General features: G+C 37.5%; 1 protein-coding gene across 3 annotated transcripts in view; it reads right to left on the reverse strand.

The window, feature by feature from the left end:
* Positions 1 to 15,979, reverse strand: part of LOC128662561 (complement C3) — a 568,605-nt gene that overhangs the window by 445,281 nt on the left and 107,345 nt on the right. For all 3 annotated transcript variants that reach the window (XM_053716362.1, XM_053716361.1, XM_053716360.1), the window contains exon 6: positions 9,384 to 9,466. In XM_053716362.1, the coding sequence (XP_053572337.1) occupies positions 9,384 to 9,466 (83 nt within the window). The remainder of the gene's footprint in view (positions 1 to 9,383; positions 9,467 to 15,979) is intronic.

Below are 15,979 nucleotides of genomic sequence, written 5' to 3' on the forward strand. Positions count from 1 at the left end.
GGTTCCCACAAGTTATGGATGATGCCGTGGACCGGACACACCAATGTTGGAGAAAACAGAATTTATGCTTACCTGATAAATTACTTTCTCCAACGGTGTGTCCGGTCCACGGCCTGCCCTGGTTCTTTAATCAGGTTTGATAAATGTATTTCTTTAACTACAGTCACCACGGCACCCTATAGTTTCTCCTGTTTTTTCTCCTGTCCGTCGGTCGAATGACTGGGGTGGGCGGAGCCTAGGAGGGACTATATGGACAGCTTTTGCTGTACTCTTTGCCATTTTCTGTTGGGGAAGAGATATTCCCACAAGTTATGCATGACGCCGTGGACCGGACACACCGTTGGAGAAAGTAATTTATCAGGTAAGCATAAATTCTGTTTTTAACAACTTTTTGACCAAGGAATAGGCTGCATTGATATCGCTTTCTAATGATAGAAGTCTGGTTATATGTGAAGCGGATAAAGGAGGGGTCATTGTCCTACTAAACTACACTGACTATAAGCAAGAAATTCTCTCCCAACTGGAGGTTCAAAATACGTATAGAATGCTTACAGGTGACCCTACATTTGGGTTCAAGAAACAAATCGATCTCTACCTACAAACAGCTTATGAACAGGGTATATTGGATAAGGATACACTGGCCTACTTGACAGTTACCCATCCCAGGATTCCGGTGATCTATACCCAACCCAAGATTCACAGGTGTTAGTGTAACTTAGGTTAGGTTTTATTTTACAGGTAAATTTGTATTTGTTTTAGCTAGGTAGTTAGTAAATAGTTAATAACTATTTAGTAACTATTCTACCTAGTTAAAATAAATACAAACTTGCCTGTAAAATAAAAATAAACCCTAAGCTAGATACAATGTAACTTTTAGTTATATTGTAGCTAGCTTACGGTTTATTTTATAGGTAAGTATTTTGTTTTAAATAGGAATAATTTAGGTATTGATAGAAATTTTATTTAGATTTATTTTAATTATATTTAAGTTAGGGGGGGTTAGGGTTAGGGTTAGACTTAGGTTTAAAAGGTTAATAAATTTAGAATAGTGGCGGCGACATTGGGGACGGCAGATTAGGGGTTAATAAATGTAGGTAGGTGGCGGCAATGTTGGGGGCAGCAGATTATGGGTTAATAGGTATAATGAGAAGATGGGATGTATATCCTGCGCAAAAAACAGATTAGGGGAATAGGGATAGGGGATACCTCTAGCTCTCCTCAGGGGGTACCCTAGTGTACCCAAAGTAAAGATAAATTGTTAGAAAGTGGAGGTGAGCGCCAGACAGGCTGAGGAGGGGGAAGGAAGCACCAATTGGGCTGAGAGTGCACAGATGAAAAAATAGCGTTTAAAAACGGTGGTTATGATAATGGTTAAAATTATAATTATAGAATTTATTCCACACAGTTGTTTAAAATAACAGTGAATTTCTCATAAGACATATACAATAATAACAAATCATGGATCCATGTTACAATAACAAAAATAAAGATAAAAATAGAGAAAAAATAAAAAATAAAAATAAAATAAAATTAAGCTGATACACTCAATGAACGGATGATAAAGGGGTGACTTAATAAGCCTAGTGTCCTATTGTAGAAGGTGCACCATTGGTGTAGTCCAGATTGTGATATATACTCTTAAGGCTGTATATAGATGGTCTTTATCCAATCATAGAAATTTTTTGTGTGACAAAAGAAAGTGTCTTAATCTGTGTCCAATATCCAAAAAATGTCCAGTGCTTCAAAAAATGTGATTTAATTGTGATCGCTTGGTGTTGCAAAAAATATATATTCAAAAAATAAAAAATATAAAATACAAAATACAAAAAGTGAAAGTCCTCCAAAAAATGTTGTAGCAAAATAAGTAATATCAAAAGTAATACAAAGTTCCCAATGTGATGTAGTGATTTCTGTGCAATGGAACAGTGGCTCAGTGTTGATGCAATATAAAACAAGTTATACTGTGAAAAAACCTGTAAAGAAAACAAACAATACTATAATATATACAAACTGTTCAGTTAATATATCAGTATTAGACTTACTCAAATCAGTCGACGCGTTTCGGCCATGTACTCCTGGCCTTTATCAAGACTAACATTGTGAGTAAGCTTACAGAATTTATAAGAACTGTGGCTAGTGTTTGGGCGCCAAAAGCTAATAGGCCACGCCCCCTTCCTGTTGAATGCATTGTGGGTATGGGCAAGAGTTTCGTTTAAATTGTGTTTTCTTTGGCTCTTATATCTTTGGCTCTTAGTGTGTTCTTATGGCCATTTCTATATGGAATACTCCCTTTATTGGCATATTTCATAAAATTGTTTTATAAAATTATATAATATTAGAGAAATGAAATTCTGTGGAATAGAAATAGTGAGGAGAAATTGGAGAGGAGGGAACCATGAGCACAAATTACTTCTACAGGAATCTAAATGGATATTTTCCCTGAATTGCCTTTACCCCAAGGGCCTAAACAATAAAGAAGATCTTTCTCATTTGTTCAGTCTCACGAAATAAAGTTTAACCACTGGTTAGTAGAGACACTTAATCCCTCATTCTTCAACCATTTCCTACTCCTATCCCTCATTTTATTCAGACATTTTATGCAGAGTTTCAGGTCCTCTCAGTATTCTCTATTCTAACGAGTATAGGCTTATTTTTAGCTATTATTTTTAGCTATGATTTCATCCTCCTAGATCTCATATATTGTTTATCTCATATATTGTTTACCCACATATGTACCATAGAAGAGGCCCCCTCTGTCCTCTCAGTGCTTGTTTATCTATGTTAATCCCATCATATGGTCCTACCTACTCCCAACATCCTATGGTCCTATCTGGTTTTAAATGTCTTAATATTATATCCCATTTTTTAATGTTTTTTTGCACTATTTGATTATGATCTGACACCTTTTTTACTAGCTATGTGTAGCAATTTACAATAGGGTTTAACTATTCGATTTTAATAACCCCAGCAGCTATTTTAATATTTTAATATTGTATTTTTATATTTTATCTCTATTTTTAACGTTTATTTATTGTTGTTATACCACCATGATTTTATCTCGGTTTTAGTATCATGCTATTATTTTTATCGCATTTTTATCACATTTGCAATTTTGCAAACTGTATTTTTTCATGTCCTTTTACGATATACCACAAGATGTTATCCTCAACTATTTTACACATATTATCTACATGTAATTGCATTGATCATTGATAGGTGTTTATATATCTGAATTGAATTGTAATGTACACTTGATTTTTCAATTTTGTGAACATTCTAATTTGTGAACATCACTTTTTTCTAATTACCTATTCCGAACAGTCATTAGATATCACCTCTTTATGAACCTAAGTTGCTAATTGTAATACTTTTAATACCCTGTAATTATTTATAGGCAGTCTAGATTGGTAATGTAAAATTACACAAGGTCCCATTATCTCACATTAGAAGCATTAGCGCTTAGTAGACGTTTAAACACGAAACTACCGAAACCGGAAGTACTAGAAAACATAGAAACATAGAAACATAGATATTGACGGCAGATAAGAGCCATAGGCCCAGCAAGTCTGCCCGACCTTACCTAACAGTATAAACTTATCTAGTTCGTAGGATAGCCTTATGCTTGTCCCATGCATTTTTAAAGTCCCCCACAGTGTTTGTTGCTACTACCTCTTGAGGAAGTTTATTCCATAAATCAATCACTCTTTCTGTAAAGAAGTGCTTCCTCAAATTACTCCTGAATCTACTACCCTTTAGCTTGAGCTCATGACCCCTTGTTCTTGAATTTTCCATTTTATGTAAACTACCCACAGTCTCAGTTTTACTAAACCCTTTAATGTACTTGAAAGTTGCTATCATATTACCTCTTTCCCTTCTCTCCTCTAAGCTATACATATTTAGGTCATTGAGCCAATACCGGAAGTAAAGAAAGTAAACAAAAGACACATGTGCTTACCGAAACCGGAAGTACTAGAAATGCCGATACCGGCAGTGAAGAAAGTAAACAAAAGACACATGTGCTTAGCGAAATTAGCAGGGAGAAATAATACAAATTGGAGATAACAGAAGCTGCCATATAATAAACCAAGTAGGCAGGTTTGTCAAATAAAAATAAAAAGAGAGTCACTGAGTTCAAATATTACCATTCGTTTATAACATATAAGCAATCTCCATTATTGCAAGTTCAAGGGGAACCGGAAGTGGACACAGTAAATGTTAGCGAAACCGGAAGTGCAGGCAAAAGATAATTTTATAAAACAATTTTATGAAATATGCCAATAAAGGGAGTATTCCATATAGAAATGGCCATAAGAACACACTAAGAGCCAAAGATATAATTTATGAAAACACAATTTAAACGAAACTCTTGCCCATACCCACAATGCATTCAACAGGAAGGGGGCGTGGCCTATTCGCTTTTGGCGCCCAAACACTAGCCACAGTTCTTATAAATTCTGTAAGCTTACTCACAATGTTAGTCTTGATAAAGGCCAGGAGTACATGGCCGAAACGCGTCGACTGATTTGAGTAAGTCTAATACTGATATATTAACTGAACAGTTTGTATATATTATAGTATTGTTTGTTTTCTTTACAGGTTTTTTCACAGTATAACTTGTTTTATATTGCATCAACACTGAGCCACTGTTCCATTGCACAGAAATCACTACATCACATTGGACACTTTGGATTACTTTTGATATTACTTATTTTGCTACAACATTTTTTGGAGGACTTTCACTTTTTGTATTTTGTATTTTATATTTTTTATTTTTTGAATATATATTTTTTGCAACACCAAGCGATCACAATTAAATCACATTTTTTGAAGCACTGGACATTTTTTGGATATTGGACACAGATTAAGACACTTTCTTTTGTCACACAAAAAATTTCTATGATTGGATAAAGACCATCTATATACAGCCTTAAGAGTATATATCACAATCTGGACTGCACCAATGGTGCACCTTCTACAATAGGACACTAGGCTTATTAAGTCACCCCTTTATCATCCGTTCATTGAGTGTATCAGCTTAATTTTATTTTATTTTTATTTTTTATTTTCTCTATTTTTATCTTTATTTTTGTTATTGTAACATGGATCCATGATTTGTTATTATTGTATATGTCTTATGAGAAATTCACTGTTATTTTAAACAACTGTGTGGAATAAATTCTATAATTATAATTTTAACCATTATCATAACCACCGTTTTTAAACGCTATTTTTTCATCTGTGCACTCTCAGCCCAGTTAATAGGTATAATGTAGGTGGCGGCGATGTCCGGAGCGGCAGATTAGAGGTTCATAAGTATAATGTAGGTGGTGGCGATGTTAGGGGCGGCAGATTAGGGGTTAATAATATTTAACTAGCGTTTGCAAGGCAGGAGTGCGGCGGTTCAGGGGATAATATGTTTATTCTAGTGGCGGCGATGTCGGGAGCGGCAGATTAGGGGTTAATAATTTTATTTTACTGTTTGCGATGCGGGAGGGCCTCGGTTTAGGGATTAATAGGTAGTTTATTGGTGTTAGTGTACTTTTTAGCACTTTAGTTATGAGTTTTATGCTACAGCTTTGTAGTGTAAAACTCATAACTACTGACTTTAAAATGCATTAGGAATCTTGACGGTAGACGGTGTACCGCTCACTTTTTGGCCTCCCAGGACAAACTCATAATACCGGCGTTATGAAAGTCCCATTGAAAAAGGCCTTTACTAAATTTACGTAAGTTGGTTTGCGTTACGGCCAAAAAAGTGTGCGGTGCCCCTAAACCTGCAAGACTCGTAATACCAGCGGGCGTAAAAAAGCAGCGTTAGGATCTGTTAAGGCTGCTTTTCACCTTACCGCAAAACTCGTAATCTAGCCGTTTTTTTCTATAATTAAAAGCATAGATGGCAGAGCTTCCAGGATTAAAAAAAATAGAACAAAGTCTAACAGGTTTCAGCTTTTGTGGCCGTAATCATAGACATACTCCTCCTGTATAAAAGGGGTGTTTTTATAGGGCGTTCCACCGCCCCTTTAAAATCAATTAATTTAACCCTTTGGCTACCAGCAAAATAGAATTACATAGATTTATATATAGAAACAGACAGTTAATAGTAATACATACTAAGGTAATCTATGTATAGCAGACATACTTCCACCGAAATATTTTATGTTTCACCATATTGCATAAATTTATATTTCAATTTTTCTTCATCAGAACACAGTCATAATAGCCATAAGAAATGCATGTACACATATCTTGTCATGCTCGCGTTCCCTCTGATAGGTATAGAGACACTTCAAAGAAGGACATGCATATACATATGTCCCTTATTCCAGGATGAAACCCAACGCATATATTTTTAGTTATATTACATATACATCCATATTATTTCCACTTCTTGTGATTATAATTACGGTTATTCCCAATAATTAGTCACATCAAATTGCGAAGTGAACCCTCCTGGAACCAGGGTTCTCAATTTGTGGATCCAATAGATCTCTTGTCTCTCCAGAATTTTTTGTTTACTACCTCCCCTCCGTGGTGTATGTACTACCTCAGTGGCGTTCCATTTAAACATATCCACTTGTTTATTATGTACCTGGATAAAGTACCTAGATAATGCTGAACAATGTACATCATTAGAGATATAACCTAGATGTTCTTTAATCCTGGTACGTATGTCCCAGGTAGTTAATCCAACATACTGTTTTTTATGTTCAGAACACTCCGCCAAACAGATTACATATGTTGAGCAACATTTAACACAACCTTGGGGGGAAAAGGTTTCATCCGTTACATAAGAGTTAAATCTTTCTCCTTGTTTAAGGTAAATGCATGAATTGCAACTGGGCTTCCCACACTTATAGGTACCCCCAACATCCAACCATGAACGGTGCTCTGACAAAATGCAGAAAGACTTTTGGCAGAAGGACATTTGGCAGACGGACATTTGGCCGACAGACATTTGGCTGACAGACAGAAAGCTAAAGAATGTTCCGATTTCGGCCGAGGGCAGATGCGTTACCAGAGTGCTCTGTTCTAATCACAGCCTCGGGCGCCGCAACTGCCTCTGGGAACCTTACCATGGGTCCTAGGCCGCACGTTTTGTAATTCTCTGTCTGGGAAACTATCTATCTATCAAATCTATCTATTTATCTATCAAATCTATCTATCTATCGTATCTATCAAATGTATCTATTGCATCTATTGATCTATCTATCTAATCTATGTATCTATCTATCTATCAAATCTATCTATCTTGTGCCGGACTGTTATCTGACAGCCACTTGTGTTTCGGCCAAATGTCCGTCGGCCAAATGTCCGTCGGCCAAGTGTCCTTCGGCCAAGTGTCCGTCGGCCAAAAGTCCGGCCACGACCATGAACTGCGTACACCCAAATCAGGTAACATGCTTGGTGAAAGCATATTACCAATAGTTAAATTCCTGGAGTATACAAAATCACAGCCCTGCTTGACAACATGTTTCAAGTCGTCATCTCAATAAAGGATTGGCATATATTTCTCGATGATGTTGCATACTCCAGAGTATTGGTTAGAGAATTTTGTAACAAATCTTAGACCCCTTCGTTCAGATCCTTGCTTCCTGTTTAAAGTTGCCACTTCTCTAAACACTTTATCTACCATCTCTGTATTGTACCCTCTTTCTCTAAAACGCTGTGTCAAATCTGCAGATTCTTTAACAAAATCTGAATCTAAGGTACAATCTTGTCTTGCTCGTAGGAACTGCCCCTTAACGATACCTTTATATACATGCTGTGGATGACTACTGTGTGCGTGTAAGAGGCAATTACGTGCAATTGGTTTGTGATGTAAGGATGTATTAACCCTTTTGGTAACACAGTCAGAATTTAGGAGTAGATACAAAAACACGATCTCCGATTTGTGCCAGCCATGGGTGAATACAATACCTTTATCATTTGAATTCAAATAATCCACAAAAGGTTGTATTCTCACCTCATCCCCATGCCAGACAAACAGGAGATCGTCAATGAATCTCCTATAAAAGCAATTACGATCTTTAAATGGATTTCCATCTGCAAAGACATGGAACAGCTCCCACCAGCCCATAAATAGGTTAGCATAGGAGGTGGCAAACTTTGCCCTCATAGCTGTTCCATGCCTCTGCAGATAGAAATCCCCCTCAAACATAAAGTAATTATGGCTTAATAAAAACCCAACCACTCTAATGAGGTATGACTTAAAGACATCACTCAAATCAGTATAATTATTAAGGAAGAATGCAATGGCTTCAAGTCCCATATTATGTGGAATTGCAGAATATAAGAATACCACGTCTATAGATAGTCAACTGAAGTCATTCCACATCCTTCATTAACCTTAATACATGAGTAATGTCTCCAATATAACTCAGGAGTCTATTTACAAGGGGCTGGAGATACATATCCAGCCATTCAGATGTGGGTTCAAGCAATGAGTTAATCCCTGCAACAATTGGGCGACCCCTTACATTCTCCAAACCCTTGTGCACCTTTGGAAAGTGGTGGAAAATAGACAATACTGGATCACTCACATTCAGACCCATAGCAGTCTTTTTATTTAAAATGCCTATTTCCACACCATCATCCAAAAGCGACATTAGTTCCCTCTGAAATCTAGCAGTAGGATTACTGCTTAATTTCATATACATATTGGGGTCACTCAGTTGGCGTAAGGCCTCAGACACATAGAAGCTTCTGTCCATGACGACAATACTGTTACCAATGATTTGTTAGATTGTAATAACTTAATTTCTTGCCTTTCTTTATATGAGATATTAGATTTAGTATGTGTACTCTCCTTTGAGAGAGCACTTAAATCCTCAAGTACTCTCTTGTGGAATAATTCCAATTGCTTACCTCTCGACTGAATAGGGTAAAAATTTGACTTGGTTTTAAATGTAGTTCCCTTCGCACAATCATAAGGTGTATCTAGTGAATCAGTACTATCTAGGGATCTTAATGTGAGCAAACCACAAGTGTCTTCAAAGTTAAGCAAATGCATCTCTTCCAGACCATTCCCTGGTTCCCTGCTTATATTAGAACTAGATGATTCTGAGTAAAACTTAAGCGTAAGCAGCCTCACAAATGTATTTACATCTAGAATGGTCTGGAAGAGATCAAAGTTCCTAGTTGGACTGAAATTTAAACAAAGTTTCAAAACCCTTAGTTCAATTTCACTAAGGGCATAGGAGAAAATATTTATCACATCCATTTCATTCCTTATATATACCTTTAATTCCTTCCCGGTCTAACATTTTATCATATACCATATCACTTTAAAACAATGTTAACATCACTTCATAACATTCTCACACTTGACGTCTTTGTAATGGTTTAATTATGGACAAAATAAACACAATAAGATTTTTTTTTACCATATTCCTTGACCTCAAAATTCGTAGAAAATGTGTGTTGCGGGAACCCTTCAAAGTAGGCTAAGATGGTCCATGTCCCAAGACTGCAGTGACAAAGATAGCAGAGGAGCAGTTAATATGTGTGTATTCTAGCAGTGACCTGCATATACAGTTACCTAGTGGCCACCTACATAACATATATATATATATAATTAATAATTACCAATTACCTTCAGATATACTGTAGATTTAAAATAACTTTCATATATAATTGCATTAAACACTCTACCCAATTTTTTTGTCACCGATATGAGGGCAGCATTTAAAAAGTTGGAAAATGAAAAAATCTTTCATGATTCAGAAAGAGCATCCATTTTACACATTTTTCTAATTGACTTCTATTGTCAAATTTGATTTGTTCTCTTGGTTTCCTCTCTTAAAAAAACATACCTAGGTAGGTTCATGGTAGTTCAAGGGTGTGCATGTGTCATTAGCACTCTACGGTAGCAGTATTTGTAACAATGTTATTAATAATGTTATACAATGTTGCAAACATTACTGCTATAGAGTACTCGGTGAGCGTTAACAGGAATTTTCAACCAACAAATGAGCTATATTTTCTTACATAAAAATAGAGATGCACACAGCTGAGACAGAACAAAAGCTGGAAAAACTTCCGTGCCTGTTCATTTTAGGGTGCCACTCAGGGTGCATACTCTTTTAGCACACTATGCCCCTTCACAGAGAAAAAATATCCTGTAGCATAACAGTCTGACCCTGCCCAATGACAGCCCAGCACCGAAATACCAGGCAATTCTTCTCTGAACAAGAGAAACAACAACCCCAGATGATCGTTTCAGCCTTCTGTGGGCCCCGTTAGTGAGGTGCAGTCGCATCACTCTAAGGGCATGTGTGCAAGGAGTCCACGTCTGGTTTCCCCTTTTACTCTTAGGGAGACCCAAGAGCAATTTGCATAAATATAAAAAGAGAGAGAGATGCACTCAGCTGACACAGAACAAAAGCTAGAAAAACTTCCGTGCCTGTTCATTTTAGGGTGCCACTCAGGGTGCATACTCTTTTAGCACACTATGCCCCTTCACAGAGAAAAAATATCCTGTAGTATATCAGTCTGACCCTGCCCAATGAAAGTTCAGCACCGAAATACCAGGCAATTCCTCTCTGAACAAAAGAAAACAACAAAACCCAGATGTACATTTTGGCCTCACTTGGGCCTCTTATTTATCTAAATTACTCTTGGGTCTCCCTAAGAGTAATGTTGGAAACCAGACGTGGACTCCTTGCACACATGCCATAGAGAGATGCAACTGCACCTCACTGATGAGGCCCAGAGAAGGCTAAAACGTACATCTGGAAACGTACGTCTGGGGTTGTTGTTTCTCTTGTTCAGAGAAGAATTGCCTGGCATGTCAGCACTGGACTGTCATTGGGCAGGGTCAGACTGATATACTACAGGATATTTTTCTCTGTGAAAAGGCATAGGCCTAGATTTGGAGTTTGGCGGTAGCCGTGAAAACCAGCGTTAGAGGCTCCTAACGCTGGTTTTAGGCTACCGCCGGTATTTGGAGTCAGTCAGGAAAGGGTCTAACGCTCACTTTTTAGCCGTGACTTTTCCATACCGCAGATCCCCTTACGTAAATTGCGTATCCTATCTTTTCAATGGGATCTTTCTAACTCCGGTATTTAGAGTCGTGTCTGAAGTGAGCGTTAGAATTCTAACGACAAAACTCCAGCCGCAGAAATGAGTCAGTAGTTAAGAGCTTTCTGGGCTAACGCCGGTTTATAAAGCTCTTAACTACTGTGCTCTAAAGTACACTAACACCCATAAACTAGCTATGTACCCCTAAACCGAGGCCCCCCACATCGCCGACACTCGATTAAATTTTTTTAACCCCTAATCTGCCGACCGCCACCTATGTTATACTTATGTACCCCTAATCTGATGCCCCTAACACCGCCGACCCCTATATTATATTTATTAACCCCTAACCTGCCCCCCACAACGTCGCAGCCAGCTACCTACACTTATTAACCCCTAATCTGCCATCCGCACACCGCCGCCAGCTACATTATAGCTATGTACCCCTAATCTGCTGCCCCTAACACCGCCGACCCCTATATTATATTTATTAACCCCTAACCTGCCCCCCACAACGTCGCCGCCAGCTACCTACAATAATTAACCCCTAATCTGCAGACCGCAAAGAGCCGCCACCTACATTATAGCTATGTACCCCTAATCTGCTGCCCCTAACACCGCCGACCCCTATATTATATTTATTAACCCCTAATCTGCCCTCCCTAACATCGCCGACACCTAACTTCAATTATTAACCTCTAATCTGCTGACCGAATCTCGCCGCTATTCTAATAAATGTATTAACCCCTAAAGCTAAGTCTAACCCTAACACTAACACCCCCTAAGTTAAATATAATTTAAATCTAACTAAATAAATTAACTCTTATTAAATAAATTATTCCTATTTAAAGCTAAATACTTACCTGTAAAATAAATCCTAATATAGCTACAATATAAATTATAATTATATTATAGCTATTTTAGGATTTATATTTATTTTACAGGTAACTTTGTATTTATTTTAACCAGGTACAATAGCTATTAAATAGTTAAGAACTATTTAATAGCTAAAATAGTTAAAATAATTACAAAATTACCTGTAAAATAAATCCTAACCTAAGTTACAATTAAACCTAACACTACACTATCAATACATTAATTAAATACAATACCTACAAATAACTACAATGAAATAAACTAACTAAAGTACAAAAAATAAAAAAGAACTAAGCTACAAAAAATAAAAAAGAACTAAGTTACAAAAAATAAAAAAATATTTACAAACATGAGAAAAATATTACAACAATTTTAAACTAATTACACCTACTCTAAGCCCCCTGATAAAATAACAAATCCCCCCAAAATAAAAAATGCCCTACCCTATTCTAAATTACAAAAGTTCAAAGCTCTTTTACCTTACCAGCCCTGAACAGGGCCCTTTGCGGGGCATGCCCCAAGAAATTCAGCTCTTTTTCCTGTAAAAAAACACATACAATACACCCCCCAACATTACAACCCACCACCCACATACCCCTAATCTAACCCAAACCCCCCTTAAATAAACCTAACACTAAGCCCCTGAAGATCTTCCTACCTTATCTTCACCATACCAGGTATCACTGATCCGTCCTGGCTCCGATATCTTCATCTAAGTTCAAGCGGGGGCTAGACAGCCATCATCCGACGGCTGAAGAAGTCCAGAAGAGGCTCCAAAGTCTTCATCCTATCCGGGAAGAAGAGTAGATCTGGTCCGGCAACCATCTTCTTCCAAGCGGCATCTTCTATCTTCATCCGATGAGGAACGGCTCCATCTTGAAGACCTCCACCGCGGACCCATCTTCTTCCGACGACGACTTCCCGACGAATGATGGTTCCTTTAAGGGACGTCATCCAAGATGGCGTCCCTCGAATTCCGATTGGCTGATAGGATTCTATCAGCCAATCGGAATTAGGGGAGAAAAATTCTGATTGGCTGATGGAATCAGCCAATCAGAATCCAGTTCAATACGATTGGCTGATTCAATCAGCCAATCAGATTGAGCTCGCATTCTATTGGCTGTTCTGATCAGCCAATAGAATGCAAGCTCAATCTGATTGGCTGATCGGATCAGCCAATCGGATTGAACTTGATTCTGATTGGCTGATTCCATCAGCCAATCAGAATTTTCCTACCTTAATTCCGATTGGCTGATAGAATCCTATCAGCCAATCGGAATTCGAGGGACGCCATCTTGGATGACGTCCCTTAAAGGAACCGTCATTCATCGGGAAGTCGTCGGAAGAAGAAGATGGGTCCGCGGTGGAGGTCTTCAAGATGGAGCCGGTCCTCATCGGATGAAGATAGAAGATGCCGCTTGGAAGAAGATGGTTGCTGGTCCGGATCTACTCTTCTTCCCGGATAGGATGAAGACTTTGGAGCCTCTTCTGGACTTCTTCAGCCGTCGGTTGATGGATGTCTAGCCCCCGCTTGGGCTTAGATGAAGATATCGGAGCCAGGACGTATCGGTGATACCTGGTATGGTGAAGATAAGGTAGGAAGATCTTCAGGGGCTTAGTGTTAGGTTTATTTAAGGGGAGTTTGGGTTAGATTAGGGGTATGTGGGTGGTGGGTTGTAATGTTGGGGGGGGGGTATTGTATGTGTTTTTTTACAGGAAAAAGAGCTGAATTTCTTGGGGCATGCCCCGCAAAGGGCCCTGTTCAGGGCTGGTAAGGTAAAAGAGCTTTGAACTTTAGTAATTTAGAATAGGGTAGGGCATTTTTTTATTTTGGGGGGCTTTGTTATTTTATTAGGGGGCTTAGAGTAGGTGTAATTAGTTTAAAATTGTTGTAATATTTTTCTTATGTTTGTAAATATTTTTTTATTTTTTGTAACTTAGTTCTTTTTTATTTTTTGTACTTTAGTTAGTTTATTTCATTGTAGTTATTTGTAGGTATTGTATTTAATTAATTTATTGATAGTGTAGTGTTAGGTTTAATTGTAGGTAATTGTAGGTATTTAATTTAATTTATTTATTGATAGTGTAGTGTTAGGTTTAATTGTAACTTAGGTTAGGATTTATTTTACAGGTAATTTTGTAATTATTTTAACTATTTTAGCTATTAAATAGTTCTTAACTATTTAATAGCTATTGTACCTGGTTAAAATAAATACAAAGTTACCTGTAAAATAAATATTAATCCTAAAATAGCTATAATATAATTATAATTTATATTGTAGCTATATTAGGATTTATTTTACAGGTAAGTATTTAGCTTTAAATAGGAATAATTTATTTAACCCCTTAATGACCACAGCACTTTTCCATTTTCTGTCCATTTGGGACCAAGGCTATTTTTACATTTTTGCGGTGTTTGTGTTTAGCTGTAATTTTCCTCTTACTCATTTACTGTACCCACATATATTATATACCGTTTTTCTCGCCATTAAATGGACTTTCCAAAGATACCATTATTTTCATCATATCTTATAATTTACTTTAAAAAAAATTATAAAATATGAGAAAAAAATGGAAAAAGACACACTTTTTCTAACTTTGACCCCCAAAATCTGTTATACATCTGCAACCACCAAAAAACACCCATGCTAAATAGTTTCTAAATTTTGTCCTGAGTTTAGAAATACCCAATGTTTACATGTTCTTTGCTTTTTTTGTAAGTTATAGAGCCATAAATACAAGTAGCACTTTGCTATTTCCAAACCATTTTTTTTTCAAGATTAGCGCTAGTTACATTAGAACACTAATATCTTTCAGGAATCCCTGAATATCTATTGACATGTATATATTTTTTTTTAGTAAACATCCCAAAGTATTGATCTAGGCCAATTTTGGTATATTTCATGCCACCATTTCACCGCCAAATGCGATCAAATACAAAAAATCGTTCACTTTTTCACAAATTTTTTCACAAACTTTTGGTTTCTCACTGAAATTATTTACAAACAGCTTGTGCAATTATGGCATAAATGATTGTAAATTTTTCTTTGGGATCCCCTTTGTTCAGAAATAGCAGACATATATGGCTTTGGTGTTGCTTTTTGGTAATTAGAAGGATGCTAAATGCCACTGTGCACCACACGTGTATTATGCCCAGCAGTAAAGGGGTTAATTAGGGAGCATGTAGGGAGCTTTTTGGGGTAATTTTAGCTTTAGTGTAGTGTAGTAGACAACCCCAAGTAATGATCTAGGCCCATTTTGGTATATTTCATGCCACCATTTCACCGCCAATTGCGATCAAATTAAAAAAAAAGTTAAATTTTTCACAATTTTAGGTTTCTCACTGAAATCATTTACAAACAGCTTGTGCAATTATGGCACAAATTGTTCTAAATGCTTCTCTGGGATCCCCTTTGTTCAGAAATAGCAGACATATATGGCTTTGGCGTTGCTTTTTGGTACTTAGAAGGCCGCTAAATGCCGCTGCGCATCACACGTGTATTATAGCTAGCAGTGAAGGGGTTAATTAGGAAGTTTGTAGGGAGCTTGCAGGGTTAATTTTAGCTTTAGAGTAGAGATCAGCCTCCCACCTGACACATCAGACCCCCTGATCCCTCCCAAACAGCTCCCTTCCCTCCCCCACCCCACAATTGTCCCCGCCATCTTTAGTACTGGCAGCAACTCTGCCAGTACTAAAATAAAATATATATTTAGGCTTTTTGGTTTTTTTTTTAAAGCATATATACATATGCTGCTGTGTAGGAGCCCCCCTTAGCCCCCAACCTGGCTGATCCCCCACCAAACAGCTGTCTAACCCTCCCCCTCTGCCTTAATGGCCGCCATCTTGGGTACTGGCAGCTGTCTGCCAGTACCCAGTTTATAAAAAAAACAGTTGCTTTTTTATTTTTTCCCCATTTTCTGTAGTGTAGCTCCCCTACCCACCAAAGAACAAACCCCCACCCCCTCCTAGATACCTTTGACTGTTTTTTTTTTTTTAAATAAAAAGCTTTACACTGATTAAAGCACAGTCTTTTCTGTAGTGTAGCGGTTCCCACCCGCTCCCGCCCCGTGCACGCGCCCGCCC

Source organism: Bombina bombina, chromosome 6 (assembly GCF_027579735.1).
Source record: "Bombina bombina isolate aBomBom1 chromosome 6, aBomBom1.pri, whole genome shotgun sequence".
Taxonomy (NCBI): domain Eukaryota; kingdom Metazoa; phylum Chordata; class Amphibia; order Anura; family Bombinatoridae; genus Bombina; species Bombina bombina.